The sequence below is a fragment of the Phyllostomus discolor genome, chromosome 9, assembly GCF_004126475.2.
Source record: "Phyllostomus discolor isolate MPI-MPIP mPhyDis1 chromosome 9, mPhyDis1.pri.v3, whole genome shotgun sequence".
Classification (NCBI taxonomy): Eukaryota; Metazoa; Chordata; class Mammalia; order Chiroptera; family Phyllostomidae; genus Phyllostomus; species Phyllostomus discolor.
This window is the reverse complement of record NC_040911.2, coordinates 105,227,759-105,245,666: the sequence shown is the minus strand read 5'-3', so window position 1 is coordinate 105,245,666 and position 17,908 is coordinate 105,227,759. Positions and strand designations below refer to the sequence as shown.

At 72.7% G+C, this 17,908-nt stretch overlaps 2 protein-coding genes across 2 annotated transcripts; one reads left to right on the top strand and one right to left on the bottom strand.

The window, feature by feature from the left end:
- The first annotated feature begins 262 nt into the window (after positions 1–262).
- Positions 263–12,282, top strand: HELZ2 (helicase with zinc finger 2). Its single transcript, XM_028525041.2, is given in 20 exon segments — positions 263–1,567; positions 1,775–1,958; positions 2,040–2,147; positions 2,413–2,927; positions 3,030–3,671; positions 4,119–4,905; positions 5,084–5,159; positions 5,236–7,748; positions 7,750–8,996; positions 9,185–9,315; positions 9,407–9,538; positions 9,620–9,754; positions 9,847–9,994; positions 10,124–10,240; positions 10,312–10,504; positions 10,615–10,749; positions 10,856–11,074; positions 11,181–11,337; positions 11,440–11,607; positions 11,700–12,282. Coding segments are annotated over 20 exon segments (8,724 nt in total). The 5' UTR covers positions 263–575; the 3' UTR covers positions 11,825–12,282.
- A 2,679-nt stretch (positions 12,283–14,961) lies between these two features.
- On the bottom strand, positions 14,962–16,084 carry FNDC11 (fibronectin type III domain containing 11). Its single transcript, XM_028525038.2, has one exon. The coding sequence runs from the start codon at positions 16,045–16,047 to the stop codon at positions 15,073–15,075; it is 975 nt and encodes a 324-aa protein (XP_028380839.1). The 5' UTR covers positions 16,048–16,084; the 3' UTR covers positions 14,962–15,072.
- Positions 16,085–17,908: the final 1,824 nt, after the last annotated feature.

Genomic DNA, 17,908 nt, shown 5'->3' with positions numbered 1-17,908 from the left:
GTCTGCCAGCCGGGGCCTCCCCCGCCTCCCTGGACGGAGTGACACCAGTCAGGCCCCTGCAGACAGGCGTGGGGGGCACCGCTCCAGAGCCGACTGTCCCTTCCCTGGGCCAGGGTGCTGTGCCTCCAGCCCAGCCAGGAGATGGGGCTCCAGGGCCTTGAGCGCAAGGGCCCAGGAGGGGGCGGGGGCGCGGCTGACAATGCCCTGGGCCTCCAGGGCTCCTGCTGCAGGGGCCGCTCCCCCCACCCGGCCCCCCGCTGCAGCCGGCCGGCTCCTCCTGAGCAGGGCCCAGAGACCCTTCAGAAAGGGAGGGGCCTAGGCTGGGTCAAGGTCAGCGGGCCAGCCCTCTTAGACCTAACAGCCCTCTACTTCTGTCCCGTGGCCAGAATTCTCCGCCTGCTTCGTTTCCTCGGCCCCTTGCTGAGGGAGAGGCCCCACACCTGAGCCCCCCCACCCCGCCCCCCGCAGGCGGGGGTGGCCTCACCGAACCGTGCACTTGGCTGCTTCGGCCCCAGAGGACCCGCGGAGCCGGCGAGCCCTGAGCGCCACGTGGCAGGGCCAGGCCAGCGTCAGACATGGGGTCCCCGGCGCCCGGGCCTTCGCCCACCGTCCCCGCGGCCACCAGAGAGCCCCCGCTGGCCCGGCTGTACGCCCGGCTGGACCTGTGCCTGGGCTGCTCCCGCTGCGCCCAGCGCCTGGACGAGAGCACCTACCACCTGCTCCGGCTCGAGCACCGCTGCTCCCGTGAGGTCCTGCTGGCCCGCTTCAAGCAAGCCCCCAAGACTGGGGTCTGGCGCGAGGTGGGCCGCAGGCCCAGCTTCCCACGGCCGGTCCGGTACCAGGTCTGCCGCTACTATCGCCGGGGGCAGGGCTGCCGGCGGCACCTAAACTGGTGCACCTTCGCGCGCAGCCACGAGGAGGCGCTGGTCTGGACCTTCGAGCTGGAGCACAACACCCACCGGCTGTGGCTGAAGGCGGCCGTGCAGGGCGGTGGGGCCACGCGCGAGCCCTGCAGCCCCGCCGACACCATCCGCGAGGAGTTCGGTGGCCGCTTCCAGCTGCTCTGCTGCCACTGCTTCCGGCACCGCCCCCCACGCCTCTGCCCCGTGGACCCCGAGGGGCGCTGCCCCAGGCACGGCCGCTGCCCTGTGACCCTGGCCCACGTGAGCTCTGAGGGCCAGCACAAGTGGCAGGTGGTGGAGGTGCGGCCCCTGCCCCGGCGCCACCCGCTGGCCTACTGCCGGTACGTGGAGGGCGGGCTGCCGTGCCGGCACGGCGCGTCCCGCTGCCTGTTCGCCCACAGCGCCGTGGAGATGGCCGTGTGGGAGGCCGAGCAGCAGCACGGGCTGCGGCGGCCCGACCTGCTCGCGCCCCCGGCCCCCCGCAGCGGGACCCCCGCTGCCCAGCTGTACTGTAGCGCCTGCCTGGTCACCTGCCCCTCCCGGGAGGCCTTCGAGAACCACTGCTCCTCGCAGGAGCACATGAGGATGGTGGCCCTGGACCAGACCGTGGTGTGGCAGCACCGCAGCCCGCCCGCGGGGCTCTCCGCCTTCGAGCTCTGCCCCAGGTGGGGCCGGGGGGCAGGGCTCCGGGAGGGGGGCGTCCGAGAGGGGCCCGCACACCTGCTGTGGGCGCGGGGGGCTCCGTGCGTGGCGCCTCTCTGTGACAGGCTTCGGCCCCGTCCGCCTCAGGCGGGCAAGGGAGGCCCGCAGAGGGGGCTCGTGCCAGCCTGGGCTGAAGGGCCTCCCCCGCGGCCTCTGACCTCCCCCCGCAGGCCGGACCTCTGTGAGTACGGCGCCGTGTGCACCAAGGCGCACTCGGAGCAGGAGCTGCAGGAGTGGCGGCGGCGGGCGCGCATGGTGGAGCAGCGGGAGCAGGCGGCCTTTCAGGAGGGGCTGATGCCCTACCGGGAGCGGCTGCTGGCTGAGTACCAGAGCAGCAGTGAGGAGATCCTGGTGGTGAGCGGGCCTCCCGAGGGCCGGGGTGGGCGTGGGCTGGGGCCGGGGCCCACCTGCTGACCACCCGGCCCCCTCGCCCAGCTGGCGGAGACGGTGGCCGGCGTGGCGCTCACCTGCGACCAGCCCCTGGTGCACCGGGCCCCCGAGAAGAAGACGCAGCATAGCTGGACATTCGTCGTCCACTCGGAGGTGAGCGGCTTCTTGCACTGTCCCCTGCCGGGGCCCGTGGCATGGGGTCGCGGGGTGTCTGGCGGGGAGCGAGGGGCCGGGCTGGTTACCGCCAGGAGCTCCGGACCCAATGCTGCCCACCCCCCGCTCAGCATCCACGCCGCCACCCCCCCCCCCCGGGCAGGCCCTGGGACCCCAGCTGGCGGAGAGCCCGCGAGGGCTGGGGGGCTCCGGGGAGGGTCCGCGAGGGCCCGGGCCGCCGCACCGACCCGCCCCTCCTCCGCAGGAGCCCCTGCAGCACGTGGCTCTGCTCAAGCAGGAGCCGGGGGCCGACTTCTCGCTGGAGGCCCCCTGCCTGCCGCCGGGCCAGGTGTACGCCCAGGGCGAGCGTTTCTGTGTGCCGGGCGGCCCCCCCGCCGCCTTCCGGGTGGGGGTGCGCGTGCAGGCCGCCTCCTTCGGCGTCTACGAGCAGTGGCTGGTGCTCGACTTCGGCCGCCGGCCGGCTCTGCTGCAGCGGCTGGAGCTGCAGCTGGGCCAGGAGTCGCTCCCGGGGGCCGGCCCGGCACCCAGCCCCCGCGAAGAGCTGGAGCGCTGGCACACCGGCAACCGTCGCGTGGTCCCTGGCGTGGAGCGCCCGGCGGAGCACGCGGCCCTGATGGCCAAGTACAAGGCACCAGACCTGGCTGTGGAGTTCCACCGCGGCGGCCCGGCCCCGGGGCCCCTGTCCTGTGCCAACTACCGGCAGAGGATGCACCAGTTTCTCTACGAGGAGGAGGCTGCGCAGCAGCAGCTGGTGGCCAAGTGCGTGGGGGGCCGGCGGGCAGGTGGCCGTGCAGGGGGGCCGGGCGGGCTGGCCGCAGAACGCGGCGGTGGTCAGCTAACCTGCGACCACCCCCCCCCCAGGCTGAACCTCCGCTGCTCCGTGTCCCTGAAGAAGTCCCTGGAGACGCCAGCCCTGGGCATGCTGTTCGCCCCGCCGGGAGCCCTCTACGGGGAGGTCCCCATCCCCGCCTCCCTGGCCCCAGACACCGACCAGGGCTTCCTGCTGGCCCGGGCGGTCAGCACAGCCCTGGTGGCCCCCGTGCCCGCGCCCGACAACACGGTGTTCGAGGTGCAGCTGGAGCCCCGGGCCAGCTCGGAGCAGGTGCGGTGGCTGCTGCTGCCGGCCGCCTGCTGCAAGGCCCTGGGGCTGCACGCCGAGGCCAGCCCCGAGCTGGAGGTGCAGTTCCAGGTCGACCCGCTGACCTTCCGCCTGTGGCACGAGGCGGTGGACGCGCTGCCGGAGGAGCGCCTGGTGGTGCCGGACCTGCGGGCCTGCACTCTGCCCCTCCCGCCGCCCGGCCTGTCTGCCCTGCACGGCAACCGCAAGCAGCGGCTGGCCGTCGAGTTCATAGTGGGCGGCAGCCCCGGGGGTGCGCGGCCGGTCGCCCCTCTGCTCATCTACGGCCCCTTCGGCACCGGCAAGACCTACACGCTGGCCACGGCCGCCCTGGAGGTCATCCGCCAGCCGCACGCCAAGGTGCTCATCTGCACCCACACCAACAGGTGAGCCCCGCCGCCTGGGCCGGGCCGGCGCCGTGGCGGTGGTGGTGCCCCCCACGGGAAGGAGGGGGCCTGGGCCCCGGGCGCCGGCCGGGCCCCGGGTTCGCTGGAGGCCCGCGTGCTAGCCTCGATCTAGGACAGACGGGCCCGGGCCATCGGCAGGGCGGAGCCTGGGCCGGGCTGCCCTGCGCCCCCCTCCGGGGCGACTCCCAGTCGGTCTGATCCTTGGGCCGCTGTCCGGGTGTGGGGCTGGGGTGCCCCACAGAGGCCCCGTGTGGGGGGTCCTGGGCAGGGGGCAGGGCTCCGCCCTCGTTTTCAGAGAGACACGGCTGTGGGCTCGGTCAGGGCGGGCTGCGTCCGTCTGCCTGGCTGGAGGTCCCGGCCGGCCTCCGGGGGGGCGGGCACACAGCAGGCAGCCGCCGAGCCCCCGCACGCCCTCCCGCCCCGCAGCGCGGCCGACATCTACATCCAGGAGCACTTCCACAGCTACGTGGCGAGCGGCCACCCCGAGGCCGCGCCGCTGCGGGTGATGTACACCGACCGGCCGCCCAGCCAGACGGACGCCGTCACGCTGCGGTACTGCTGCCTGACCGAGGACCGCCGGGCCTTCCGCCCGCCCACGCGGGCCGAGCTGGAGCGGCACCGCATCGTGGTGGCCACCACCTCCCAGGCGCGGGAGCTCCGGGTGCCGGCCGGCTTCTTCTCGCACATCCTGCTGGACGAGGCCGCCCAGATGCTGGAGTGCGAGGCGCTCACGCCGCTGCGCTATGCCCTGCCCGGCACCCGCGTGGTGCTGGCCGGGGACCACATGCAGGTCACGCCCCGGCTCTTCAGCGTGGCCCGGGCGCAGGCGGCCGGCCACACGCTGCTGTACCGCCTGTTCCAGCTGTACCAGCAGCAGCAGGCGCACGAGGCCGCCCAGCGCGGCCGCCTCATCTTCCACGAGAACTACCGCTCCACGGAGGCCATCATCGCCTTCGTCTCCCGGCACTTCTACGTGTCCAAGGGCACCCCCATCCGCGCCCGCGGCAAGGTCCCGCGCCACCCCCGGCTCTACCCGCTCCTGTTCTGCCACGTGGCGGGCGACCCGGAGCGCGACCTGTCCCTGACCTCCTGGCTCAACACGGCCGAGGTCGCGCAGGTCGTCGAGCAGGTGCGGCAGCTCTACGACACCTGGCCCCACTGCTGGGGCCGCCCCGAGCAGAGACACATCTGCGTGGTGTCCCACGGCGCCCAGGTAAGCCCCGCCCCCTGGTCTCGCAGCCCCCGCCTCCCCTTCTGTGCGAGCGGCTGAGGAATTCCTCTCCCGGGGGCGTGGGGGCGCGAACCCCGTGAGCCGTGCCAGGGCCGGGCGTGGCTGTCGGGGGCCCGCCCTGCGCCCCGAGGGCCCTGCCCATGTGGCCGCGTCTCTCCAGGTGAGCGCGCTGCGGCAGGAGCTGAGGAGGAGGAACCTGGGCCAGGTGTCTGTGGGCAGCTTTGAGATCCTGCCAGGTGTGTGATCGGGGTGGGGGTGGGACCCTCCGACCCTCCCCGGCCCGGCCCGGCCTGACCGCGCCCCTGCCCGCAGGCCGGGAGTTCCGGGCGGTGGTGCTGAGCACCGTGCACAGCCGCCACAGCCTGCAGAGCCCGGGCGTCCCCGCCCTGGAGTTCTTCACGGACGCCCGCGTGCTCAACACCATCATGACGCGCGCCCAGTCGCAGGTGGTGGCGGTGGGCGACGCCGTGGCCCTCTGCTCCTTCGGGGCCTGCAGCAAGCTGTGGAAGAGCTTCGTCCGGCAGTGCGTGGAGCACCACAGCGTCTTCCCCGAGGACCTGTCGCTGGAGCACATCGAGCAGGCCGTGGTGCAGAGGCAGCGCTGGGCCCGCCACCGGCGGCCCGCGGCCCCACCGGCAGGGGCGGCCGGGACAGCGGCGCCCAGGGACACGGTCCGGGCGGAGAGGGCAGCCGCGGAGCCTGCCGCGGAGCCCGCCGCAGCCGAGGGCGATGCCGTCCCAGCCAGCGCCTCGGCGGCCGTAGACAGGGCCGCGCAGGAGGCAGAGGCCGGGGACACAGCCCCAGGGTCCGGGTCAGGAGGGCGCCCAGCCGTGGGGGACGCGGCGACCACGGGGAGCGTGGCCAGCGTGGCGGCGGGGGCTGTGATCACAGGCGGCGAGGACGCCGAGGACCCCGAGGACCCCGAGACCGACTTCTGGGCCTGGGACGGGGAGCTGGCCGCGGAGGACTCGGTCCTGCAGGAGCTGCTGGAGGAGAGCCGGAAGGTGATGGTGACGGTGCGGGAGGACGGGCTGCTGGACACGGTGGCCCGGCCGGCGTCCCCGCAGCAGGCCCGGCAGTACGTGAACCTGCCGCCGGACGCGCTGCGGGGCCTGCTGCGGGCGGAGCCGCGGCTGCACCACCGCTGCACCTTCGTGCCCGAGACCTTCGAGCGCGCGACCGCCGTGCCGCTGGACGCCGCGGGGCCCGGCCCCATCCAGCTGCGGGGCCGCCTGCACTGCGGCATGGCCTTCAGCGGCGACGAGGTGCTGGTCCGCCTGCTGGGCGGCGAGCGGGCCCCGGCGGGGCGGCCGCAGGGCCGCGTGCTGGGCGTGCTGAAGCGGCGGCGGCAGGAGCTGCTGTTCGTGTGTCGCATGGACGAGTGGGACTCCCGCCTCCTGGTGCCCATCGACGGCGCCGTGACCAAGATCTTCGTGGCCGACCTGAAGGACCCGCTGCGGGTGCCCGTGCACCGCCTGCAGGGGGGCCGCCTGCAGAGGGTGGCCTACGAGCCGCTGTCCGCCCAGGCCCGGCGCCGCCAGCTCTTCTGGGTGCGCATCGTGGTCTGGCAGGAGCGCTTCTACTACCCGCTGGGCATCGTGCTGGAGGTGCTGCCCGAGGCCACCACCTGGGAGCAGGGCCTCCGCGTCCTGGACCTGGAGTACGGCCTCCGGGAGCCCGCGCCGGACCCGGCCTCGGTCTCCAGGGCGCTGCAGAAGTTCCGCGAGGAGCTCGGCCGGGCGCCCGGCGCCCGGGAGGACTGCCGCGGCTTCCTGACCTTCACCGTGGACCCCCCGGGCGCCGGCAACCTGGACGACGCCCTCAGCGTGCGGGACCTGGGCCCCCGGTACGAGGTGGGTGTGCACATCGCCGACGTGGCCAGCTTCGTGCCCAGGGACGGGGCGCTGGACCTGGAGGCCCGCAGGCAGGGCCTGGCGGTCTACGCCCCCAACCGGGAGCCCACGCCCATCCTGCCGGCCGGCTTCTGCCGCGACGTGCTCAGCCTGCTCCCCGGCCAGGACCGCTTCGCCATCTCGCTCTTCCTGGTCTTCGAGAAGGGCAGCGACCAGCTCAAGAGCCCGCGCTTCGCGCCCTCCGTGGTGCGCTCCGACCGCCAGCTGTCCTACGAGGAGGCGGAGCGGGCGATCCGGGGGCGGCCGGGGGCCGGCCAGGAGCTGCCCGCCCGCCTGGACGGCGTGGACGCCTGCGTGGTGGCCGCCTGCTACTTCGCCCGGGTGCTGCGCCGGCGCCGCCTGCAGGCCGCCTGCCCCTACGAGCAGCTGGACGAGGACGGCGTGCTGGGCTTCCGCGCGGCCCACGCCATGGTCAAGGAGTACATGGTCCAGTTCAACAGCCTGCTGGCCGAGTTCCTGGTGGGCAGCGCCCACACCCGCACGGTCACGCCGCTGCGGTGGCAGCCCACGCCCAGCAGCCGCCAGCTGGACGCGGTCAGCGAGAAGCACGCGGAGCTGGTGCCCCTGTCGCTTCACCTGAGGCAGCACCTGCGCGGCCGCGTGCCCCCCGACGCGCGGCTGCACCTGCTGGCCCCCCTGTGGCGGCTCGTCCAGCACGCGGCCCGGGCCCGGGACGCCGAGCTGCTGGCCGACCTGGTCACCACGGACGACATGCACCCGCCGCTGGCCGCCGTGCGCCTGGACTTCCGCAAGGCCCTGGGCCGCTCGGTCTTCGGCCGCTCCAGCCAGGGGGAGCAGCAGCCCGCCGGCCACTACTCGCTGCAGGTGGAGTGGTACACCTGGGCCAGCTCCCCCATCCGCAGGTACCTGGACGTGGTGCTGCAGCGGCAGACGCTGCTGGCGCTGGGCCACGGGGGGGGCCGCCTACTCCGCCAGGGACATCGACAGGCTCTGCCAGGACTTCAACCGCCAGCACGGGCGCGCCCAGAGCTACCAGCGCCGGGCCTGCAGCCTGCACCTGGCCACGCAGCTGAAGGCCCAGCCGCGCCAGAAGCTGGGCTTCGTGGTGGACGTGGAGCCGGGCGCCCGCTGCTTCAGGCTCTTCTTCCCGGCCAACCCGGAGACGCTGCCCGACCCCTGCCCCGTGTTCTACCGCTGCCTGCAGCTGGCCGAGCACCCGAGGCCCCTGGCCAGCCGGCCCGGCCTGCGGCTCCAGTGGCGCCGCCGCATCTACTCCGTGCGGGAGAACGGGCCCTGCCCCCCGCTGCCCGGCGCCCTGCTGGACCCGCACACCTGCCCCGTGGACGCCGGCCTGTGGCAGAGGCTGCTGGCCCTGGTGGAGGAGCAGCGGTGGCCCGAGGCGGCCGCGCTGGTGCGAGAGCAGGGCGCCGCGGAGGGGCCGCCGCGGGAGCTGGGCCGCGTGTCCCGGAGCGCCTGCCGGCACTTCGTGGAGGTGGCCCGGGAGCTGGGCGGCGGGGACACGCTGCAGGTGCAGCTGGGCGCGGCGCTGCACCGGGGCGTCCTGGCGCCCGCCCTGCAGCTGTGGACCGTGGCGCCCGGCCTCAGCCTCTGCCTGGAGCACGTGGAGCGGCCCGGCGAGTGCTTCTCCGGCCAGGCGCCGCAGGCCGGCAGGGACAGCTTCGGCCACCTGGAGGACTACCGCCGCGTGTGGCAGCCCTTCTGCGCGCTGGAGTCGGCCACCAGCGCCGTGGCCGAGGGCGAGGCCGTGACGCTGCAGCACGTGCCCGTGGCCTGGGCCCGGGCGCGCACCGAGCGGGGGCAGCTGCGCGGCAGCTTCCGCCTGGACGGCACCTTCCTCCGCGAGCACGGCATCGACGTCGACTTCGACCACTGCTACCTCTGCCTGCGGCTCGAGGGCCTGCGGGCCGCGCCCCCCGCCGGCCCTGGCCCCGCCCCGCCCCGCGGGCCCGGCGGCCTCGGCCCCGTCCTGAGCATCGACCCCGACACCTACACCTGGGTGGCCCACGGGCTGACGGAGGGCGCGGACCCCGACAAGGAGGACCCGGCCCACCGGCGCGAGTTCGCCAAGCAGGTGCGCTTCTTCGTGCACCACATGGCCATGGAGAAGGTTCCGGAAGAGGTGCTGAGGCCCGGCACCTCCTTCACCGTTGAGGTGCTGCCCAAGCAGCTCCCTGACATGTGAGTGGCTCCTGCCGGGCAGGGGGGGGCCGGAGGCCAGGGTGAGGCTGGGGGGTGGGGGTGGGGGCAGAAACTCCCCGGGCCCCCTCCCCCGGGCAGGGGAGGTGGTGGGGCAGCGATCCCCCCCCCCGGGAGATGGGGCTCCCGCGGGAGCTCCGGTGTCCACCCCTGCCCGCACGTGCCCCCAGCCGCAAGGAAGAAGCCGTGTGTGGGCTGAAGGCCGCCTCCCAGCTGGTCATCAACATCGCCTTGGGCCACCCCATCCCCCTGCCCCGCCACCCTCCCCGCCACCCTGCTGGCCAGCAGCCCCTCCGCAGAGGTAGGTGGGGGGCCCTCCAGCTTCCCTGAGCCCCGGCCTCTGGCCCCGGCCCGCCCCGGGGCAGAGCTCAGGGAAGCCTGGCCTCCCTCAGGGACCCCCAGCCGGTTCCTGGAGCTCCCGACCTTCGACATGCCCGGCAGCCGCCGCAAGCTGAACCCCAGCCAGAATGCGGCCGTCCGAGAGGCCCTGAAGAGGCCGTTCACCGTCATCCAGGGCCCGCCAGGTGGGGCCGCGTCCGGGGCCGGGGCGCCGGGGCCGGCGGGGGGGGGGGGAGGAGGTCCACTCACGCGTGCTCCGCCCGCAGGCACGGGGAAGACGGTGGTGGGCTTCCACATCGTGTTCTGGTTCCACAAGCTGAACGAGGAGCTGCCGCCGACCGGCGGCCCCCGCTGCGTCCTGTACTGCGGCCCCTCCAACAAGTCGGTGGACGTGGTGGCAGGTGCGCCGGGCCGGCCGGGCGGGGGTTGTGCCGGGAGGGCCGGGCCCGGAGGGGGCGGGGGGGGGCAGCCGCTCACGCCCCCCGGCCCCCAGGCATGCTGCTGAGCCGGAAAGCGGAGCTGAAGCCCCTCCGCGTGTACGGGGAGCAGGCGGAGGCCACCGAGTTCCCGGTGCCCGGCGTGAGCAGCAGGGGCCTGTCCAGGAGGACCCCTCGGGAGGGGAGGCCCAACCCGATGCTCAGGTGCAGCCCGCCGGCCGTCTGTCTCTCCCCCGTCTGTCTATCTGTCCGTGGAGGGGGCGGGGGGGCCGTCGGTGGTCCTGCCGTGGGCCCCTGGGCAGCGGGGGGCTTCACGGAGGCCCCTCCCCACAGGAGCATCACGCTGCACCACCTGATCCGGCAGCCCCCCAACCCCCACGCGCAGGACATCAGGGCCTTCGACACGCGGCTGCAGCAGGGGGCGATCCTTTCCGAGGAGGAGCTGGCTTCGTAAGTGGCCGGGGCCCCGGGCCGCCTCCCGGCGCGGGGGCCGCGGGGTGACGGCCGGCCTCCCCGCGCAGGTACAAGAAGCTCCTGGGGAAGGCGCGGAAGCACGAGCTGGGCCGCCACCGCGTGGTGCTGTGCACCTGCTCCTGCGCCGCCGCAGCCAGCCTCAAGGGCCTGCAGGTCCGGCAGGTGCTGGTGGACGAGGCGGGCATGGCCACGGAGCCCGAGACCCTCATCCCCCTGGTCCGGTTCACGGGGGCCGAGAAGGTGAGGGGGTGCGGGCTGGGTGCCCCCGGGCAGGCGCTGCCGACGCGACCTGGGGTGGGGGGGCGGCGGGGTCGGGGCGGCGGGGCCACACCTGCGTGTCGCCGCCGCAGGTGGTTCTCCTCGGGGACCACAAGCAGCTGCGGCCGGTGGTCAAGAACGAGCACATGCAGAGCCTGGGGCTGGACCGGTCCCTCTTCGAGAGGTACCACAAAGACGCCCACATGCTGGACACGCAGTACCGCATGGTGAGCCGGCCGGCCGCCCCGCCCTCTCCCCCCCCCCACCCCCACCGCGCCCACCCGGCCTCCGCCTGGGGCCCGAGCCTGGCTCACGTCCCCGCCCCCCCCGCAGCACAAGGACATCTGTGCCTTCCCCTCCATGGAGTTCTACGAGCACAGGCTGAAGACCTGGGAGGGCCTGCGGCGGCCGCCCAGCGTCCTGGGCCACGTGGACAGAGAGAGCTGCCCCATCATCTTCGGCCACGTGCAGGGCCACGAGCAGAGCCTGCTGGTGTCCACGGATGAGGGGAACGAGAACTCCAAGGCCAACCTGGACGAGGTGGCGGAGGTGGTGAGTGCCCGGCGGCGGTGGCGGGGCAGCTGAGGGAGCCAGTGGCCCCCGCCGGGTGAGGGAGGCCCCGGGGCCCGTCTCACCGGCTGCCCCCCCCGCCCCTCAGGTCCGCATCGCCAAGCAGCTGACCCTGGACAGGACGGTGGACCCCAAGGACATCGCCATCCTCACGCCCTACAACGCCCAGGCCGCGGAGATCAGCAAGTGCCTGGTGCAGAGGGGCGTCTCGGGGCTGACCGTGTGCTCCATCACCAAGAGCCAGGGTGAGGCTGCGGGCCGGGCCAGGTGGGGCCCCCGGCGGGCTGGGAGGCAGGGAGGCTGGGAGGCCTCACCCACCGCGCCGCCCCCCCCCTTCGTGCCCCCAGGGAGCGAGTGGCGCTACGTGCTGGTGAGCACCGTCCGCTCCTGCCCCGAGGGCGACCTGGACCTGCGGCCCACGAAGAGCTGGCTGAAGCGCTTCCTGGGCTTCGTGGTGGACCCCAACCAGGTGAACGTGGCCCTCACCCGGGCCCAGGAGGGGCTCTGCATCGTCGGTGAGTGCCGCCGTGGGGGGGGTCGGGGGGCTGCCCCTGGGGGGGGGCGCCGGCCGGCACTGCAGGGCAGCGCTGACCGCCCCCTCCCGCAGGCGACCACCTCCTCCTGCGGTGCTGCCCCCTGTGGCGCCGGCTGGTGGACTTCTGCGAGGCCCAGGGCTGCCTGGTGCCCGTCGGCCAGGTGCGGGTCCGGCGGAGGTCGGCCGTGTCTTCCTGAGGGGCCCGCCTCTGCTGCCCAGCACCCTCCAGCCTCCGGACGGTTGGGACTGCCCCACCACCACCCGATGCCTCGGCCCCGCTCGGCGGGACCCCTCGTGCCTTCCGTGGTCACTGCCGGCCCCCTACGCCCACCGTGGCCGTGCACAGTGACCACCTTCTGGGGTCATGGCTGTTCCCGGCGGGCAGCGTGAACTTGGGAGGAAGGGGGAGGGTCCATCCCCACCCTTCCGGCTGACCTGCATTCGCTGCCACCGTGGGGACCGGGGCCATCTCAGGGGTGGGCTGTGTCGCTGGGGGGTTTGGGGTCAGCAAGGAGCCCCCAGCTCTCTGGTTGCCATTCAATGCCATTCAACCGTCCCCACCGGGCACCAGCCATGGGACTCAGCTTTATTTTCTCTTTTTAAAGAAACCTGCCCTGGCTGGTGTGGCTCAGTGGATTAAGCGCAGGCCTGAGAATCGAGGTTCTCAGGTTGCTGGTTCAATTCCCAGTCAGGGCACATGCCTGGGTTGCAGGCCAGATCCCCAGTAGGGGGCGCATGAGAGGCAACCTCACATTGACGTTTCTCTCCTCTCTTTCTCTCTGCCTTCCCTTCTCTCTAAACATGAATAAGTAGAATCTAAGAAAGAAAGAAAGAAACCAAACCCGGTTTCTCTTCTGTGGGGACAGGGTCCTCGGCCCACGGGCAGGGGCTCACTCGGACCCACTGCCCTGGGCCCCCCTGGCCCCCTACCTCGACCCGCGGGGTCCCTGGGTCTCAGTGCAATTTTCTGCTGCCCCCGCGGGCTGGGGGACGCCGCACACTGCTGTTTGCGCCCGGGCGGCCCGGCCCCTCGCCACGGGCGGGGGCGGGGGCGGGTGTGTGCATCTCGTGTGTCTGATGCTGAAGTTTTGTACAGACCAAATCTCTACATTCCGATTTTGTATCTCACGTGATTGTACATTAATTTTATTATAAAGGCTGCTCTGCTTTGGCACCTCTGCGTGTCTTGGGGTCTGTCCGGGGCAGCGGGAGGGGCCCTCCCCATTGCTCTGGGCTGCCCAGTGGCTGCGGGTGCCACTGAGGCCACGGCCCCCGGCTGAGGGCCGACGGCCTGGGCGCAGGAGGCTGCGAGGCCTCCCTGGCGGGAGGAGAGGAGGAGAGGCCGCCGCCGCGGGCTCTGTCCAGGTGCACGGGCCGGTCCAGCACTCTGAACTCTGGCCTTAGGCGGGTCTGGGCCCGAAGTCTAAGTCCGAAGTCCCCGGGGCTGCCAGCAGGCCCTGTGCCGACCTCCGGCACCACACGCGCCGACCTGGGCTGCTCACGTGTGTGCGGCTGAGCCCCCGGTGCCCCGCTCCGCCCAGGGCTGGGCCCCGCAGGGGAAGGTGTGGCCGCAGGGTGGTCAGAGAGACAGAGACCTCGCAGGGAAAGGGGTCCCCGGCCTCTGGGTCCTGCGTGTTCACTGAGGCCTCGGGGGAGCCAGGGGGCCCCCCCACCAGAGGGCTGTGCTGCCGCAGCCTCGGCGCCTCCAGGCGGGGAGCTGGGCCCCAGCAGCCCGGGGCCAGGGAGGGCTGCCCAGAGGGAGGGAGTCGCGGGGGCGGGGGGCCTGGCTGGACTTGGGCGTGCAGGGGGCAGGAGAGCAGCTCGGCCCAGAGGACGGCCTGGAGCAGCAGGGCAGCTGGGGCCAGCGGGGCACAGAGCGGCCGGCCGGCCTTGACAGCTGTGCCCAGAGGGCACCGGGCAGCTGCTGGCAGAACGAGACCTGCGGCCTCTGGGCGGCCGCCAGTCTGGGTGAGGGCGGGAGACCCGGCCGCCCGCTGCAGGTGCCGGGACCAGGAAGCCCCCGCTGGGGCGTCTGCATGCACCTCCGGGTGAACCCCACGGCAGCAGCCCCTCTCTTGGACTGCTGTGCCACCCAGTCCCTGCCCCCACCCCCCAGCCCTGTGTCTGAGGGGCAGGGGCCAGGCAGGATGTCCAGGACAGTGCCCCATGGCCACGCAGGGGCCACAGCAGCACGCCCAGTGCACGGACGGCCAGGGGCTGCGTGGGCTGGGGGACCCCACCTGGCCGAATCCCCACCGGCCCCAGAGGGCCCTGTCCACAGCTGGGAGGAGGGTGCTGGGGCCTTTCCAGCAGAGCCAGGGACCCCTCCCCCAAGCCACTGCTCTGTCCGTGGGGGAGGGGCTCCCTGTTTCTGACCGCCCGTCCCAGGCCACCGGGTTCTCGGAGGTCCCGCTGTGCCCCTCAGCCACAGCCGGGGCACACGGTGCAGCCCCCCTGGGGCTGGACGTGACCACCCTCATCTGGAAGTGAGTGTGTGCCCCGGGAGGGGAGCTGCCGGCTGCCCTGGGGTCACGTGACCACACCGCAGGGCAAGGGCGGACTACCAAGGCAGCATCCAGGGGGCCGCTGCCCGCACGGGCTGGACACCAGGCGTTGGGGGGAGGGGCCATGGGCTGCAGGGAGGGCCACCCCGAACCTCCAAAAGGAGCTCCAGGCCTGTGTCCCTGGGACGCCTCCTTGCTGGGGACCCTCCCCCACCTCAGGATGGGGGTGCTGATGAACTTCAGCTTCATTTGGAGAAAAAATAAGACTTTTATTGCCATTTTAGAAAGAAAACGTCTAGCCCTGGCTGGTGTGGCTCAGCGGACTGAGTGTTGGCCTGCGAACCAAAGGGTCGCTGGTTCAATTCCCAGTCGGGGCACAAGCTTGGGTTGCAGGCCAGGTCCCCAGTAGGGGCATGCGAAAGGCAACAACACATTGATGTTTCTCTTCCTCTAATACATGAATAATACTTTAAAAGAAAAAAAAACACGTCCTTTGGGCCTCAGGCACCCTGACCCCGATGAAGCTGGGGTGGAGAGTGCTGGGCCGGCCGGCCAGCCTGTGGGGTCTGAGCAGGCAGGACCTGGGGCTGGGGCCCCCCTGGGGGACACCTTGCTGAGGCCACACAGCTGGCTGTGGTGACAGGGAGAGGCTGACGGGCAGAGCCCCTGGGAGCTGCTGTCCTCGCTGGCGGTGGCACCCGGATGCCAGGGCTGGTGCTCCTCGCTCCAGGGGTGCGCCGTCCCGGAAGATCCAGCCTGGGCACCCCCCGCGCAGCAGCGGGGCCTGGGCGGGCGGCCGGGCCGGGCCGGGCGGGGGACATGCACCTGTGGCCGCGGCCGCCCCTGGGACGTCAAGCAGATTTGCTTCTTCGACTGTGAGTGTGTTTCTACTCCTCTTTATTCGCGGCTAAAGACTAAACATCATCTCTCGGGAGCTGTGGTCAGGGGCGGCCCGGCTTGCCCAGCCGGCCGGGGACGGGCCCGTCGGGCGTCCGAGGCCTGGTCTGCAGGGTGAGGCTGTCCTGCCAGGGCTCGTACACCAGAGTGTAGCTCTCGGCCCTCTTGACCGTGAACTTGTAGACGCGGTTGGGCAGCAGGTTGTGGACCTCGAAGCTGCAGGCGGCCACCGGGACGAGCCCCCGCTGCAGGTGCTCCTGCTGCGTCCGCGGGTCCAGCAGCTTGAAGCGCAGCTCGAACTGCTCCGGCACGGCCGGCTGCACCGTGACGAACCAGCGCAGCGCCACCCAGTCCTGGTGGGCCACCGACTCCTTGCGGTCGAACATGACGGGCATCTTGGTGCTGAGCATGAGCCGGATGTGCGGGATCTTGGTGGCGCCGACGTCGGACACCAGGCGGTGCTTGATGTGCAGCCGCCCCGGCACCATCAGGGCCAGGAAGCTGTCCATGACGGCCGACAGGTCCGCCCGCCGGCGCTCCACCAGCGCCCAGCCCGCCAGGAAGGGCCGCGGGTCCGGCGACTCCAGCAGGGCGTCCAGCTCCGCGCGGCCCCGGTCCAGCTGCTCCAGCAGGTCCCCGAGCAGCAGCAGCTGGATCTTGGTCTGTGCGGTGCCCACCTTCTTCATGCGCTGGAACTTCCAGGGGTCGACGAGCTGGAAGACGGTGCTGGGCAGCACCAGCGGGTTCTGGTCGCCCAGGGCCAGGTGCTTGGGCAGGATCTCCACGTGGTAGGAGCACTTGCGCAGCAGCTCCATGCGGGCATGGTGGCGCTTCAGCAGCTGGGCGCTCAGGTCGCAGGTCAGGAACTCCCGCAGGGCGTTGCGGCGCGCCGTGTAGGTCCGCCAGGCCTCCGGCTCCAGCAGCTGCCCATCCTCCGCCTCCTCCGCCTCCTCCGGGTCCAGGAAGGGCTGCAGGCGGCCCGGCGGCGCCTGGTCCGGGCCCGCCACCTGGAAGGCCATCGTCTGCCGGGAGGGGCGGGGAGGGCGAGGCGTGAGAGGGCACGGTGGGGCTGGCCTCTGCTGCCCGCCACCCCCTACCCCGGGCTCCCTGGGGGCGGCGTCTGTGGGTGCGGTGGCTTCAGTCCCCTTGGCCCCAGGTCCTTCCTGGGGGGCCTCGTGGGGGGCACCTCTGGGGGCGGGCAGGCTGCACAGTACGTGAAAGCAGGCATTCGGGGCAGAGACTGCTGACGGTCAGTACGGAGACCCAGGGCTGAGACCAGGGCTGGACTCTGGGGTCAGGGCAACCTGGGCAGAAACCCCAGCTGCTGACCAGCTGTGTCGTCTGGGAAAGGCCTCAGGTCCTTGTCGGACGTGGGGGGGGCTGTGCCTCAGTGCGACCCCGCCTGAGCAGCCCCGGGGTCCCCGTGGGGTCACTACTGCCCCCCAGGCCCTCCACACCTCGCCGCCAGCATGGAGCTGAGGGCCGGGCTCACCCCAAGTCGGTCCAGCTGGAGACCAGGCCCACCCGGGAGGCAGGGCAGCCCGGGCCTCAGCCCCCCTCACAGAGCCCTGCTGTGGCCTGGAGCTCCCCGACGCCAGGGGAGCGCCCCAGGCTTCTTACAGACCGGGAGCCGGAGGCTCCAACGTTTTGCAGCTCGTCCTCAGTCCTGGGTTTGAGGCTGGCCGGCCGTAGACCCCAGAGCCTAACCTCCTTCTGGGCCACGACCCACCCCCAGCTCCCAGTTCTGGGCATCAGCACCCCCCACCGCCAGGAGCAGCTGGGCAGGCCACAAGGCCACGAGGACTGTCCCTGCCAGCTGAGGCTCCTTGGAGAAGGCGTCCGCCTCCCTGGCTGCTGTCCCCGGAGTCCCATGGCTTCTCCTGGGAAAGCCTGGGGTGTCCCAGCAACCCAAGGGTGGACGAGTCACAGGAGGACCCCAGGGGAGGGTGGCGAGCTTCAGACAACACCGCTAAGTAGCAGGGTAACGTCGAGACCGCTGCTTCCCTCCCCAGAGGTCAGTCTTTGACCGCCCCGGAGCCGATGCGCCAGACCAGGCCCTGGCACAGCAGAGAGGGTGTCCGGGGGGAGCTACCAGCCCAGCCCAGGACCCCAGGACGTATGGCCCTAAGGCCTGTTCTGGCCCCTGGAGGCAACTCTCGCCGCTGGGTCAGGGGTGTCTCCTCCGGTCACAACAGTCTCCCAGGCAGACAGGCTCGCAGGGAGCTCCTGGGCGGGGCTGCCAGGAGCCGACACAGAGGCCCCGCCTTCTGCGCCCGCCGCGCGCTCCGCAGGCCCAACCCCCTCCAGACCTACCCCCACCTACGCCCCCTTCCCGCCCCCGGCCCTCACCTAGCCACTCCGCGCGTCCTCTCGCCCTGCCGCCCCGAATGCGCAGCGCTCTGCGGCTCCACTGCGCAGAGTGGGGGCGCCCGGCGTCGCGCCGAGGCGTCCAGCGTGTTGCCATGGGGATCGAGGGCCTTTATGACGTCCTGCGGGGTCCTGGATTGGGGGCGGATGGCGGGGGGGGGGGCGGCGGAGGCTCCGAGCTTGGCGGAGGGCGACCCTGCGCCGTCAGGTCTTTGAGGGGCTGCGGGAAGACGGTGAGGGGAGCGCTACGTGCTCCCAGGGCCGCGACCGGAGGAACGGCCAGATTGAGCCAGGCCTCAGTCCCCGACCTTGCGCTGGGTCCCGGCTCCGAGGAGTTGTCCCGGGCGTCGCTTTCATCATCCCGCCGACCTGGGAGCCACTCACCGCCAGTGGCCCAAAGGCCAGGCGCTCAGGAGGGTCCGCGCGAGGAGCAAATGAGCGCGCACCGGCCCTGGGACGTCTTGCGGGCGCAGCGCTGCCTTGAGGGGGCTTCTGGGCGGTGGTGGCAGCCTG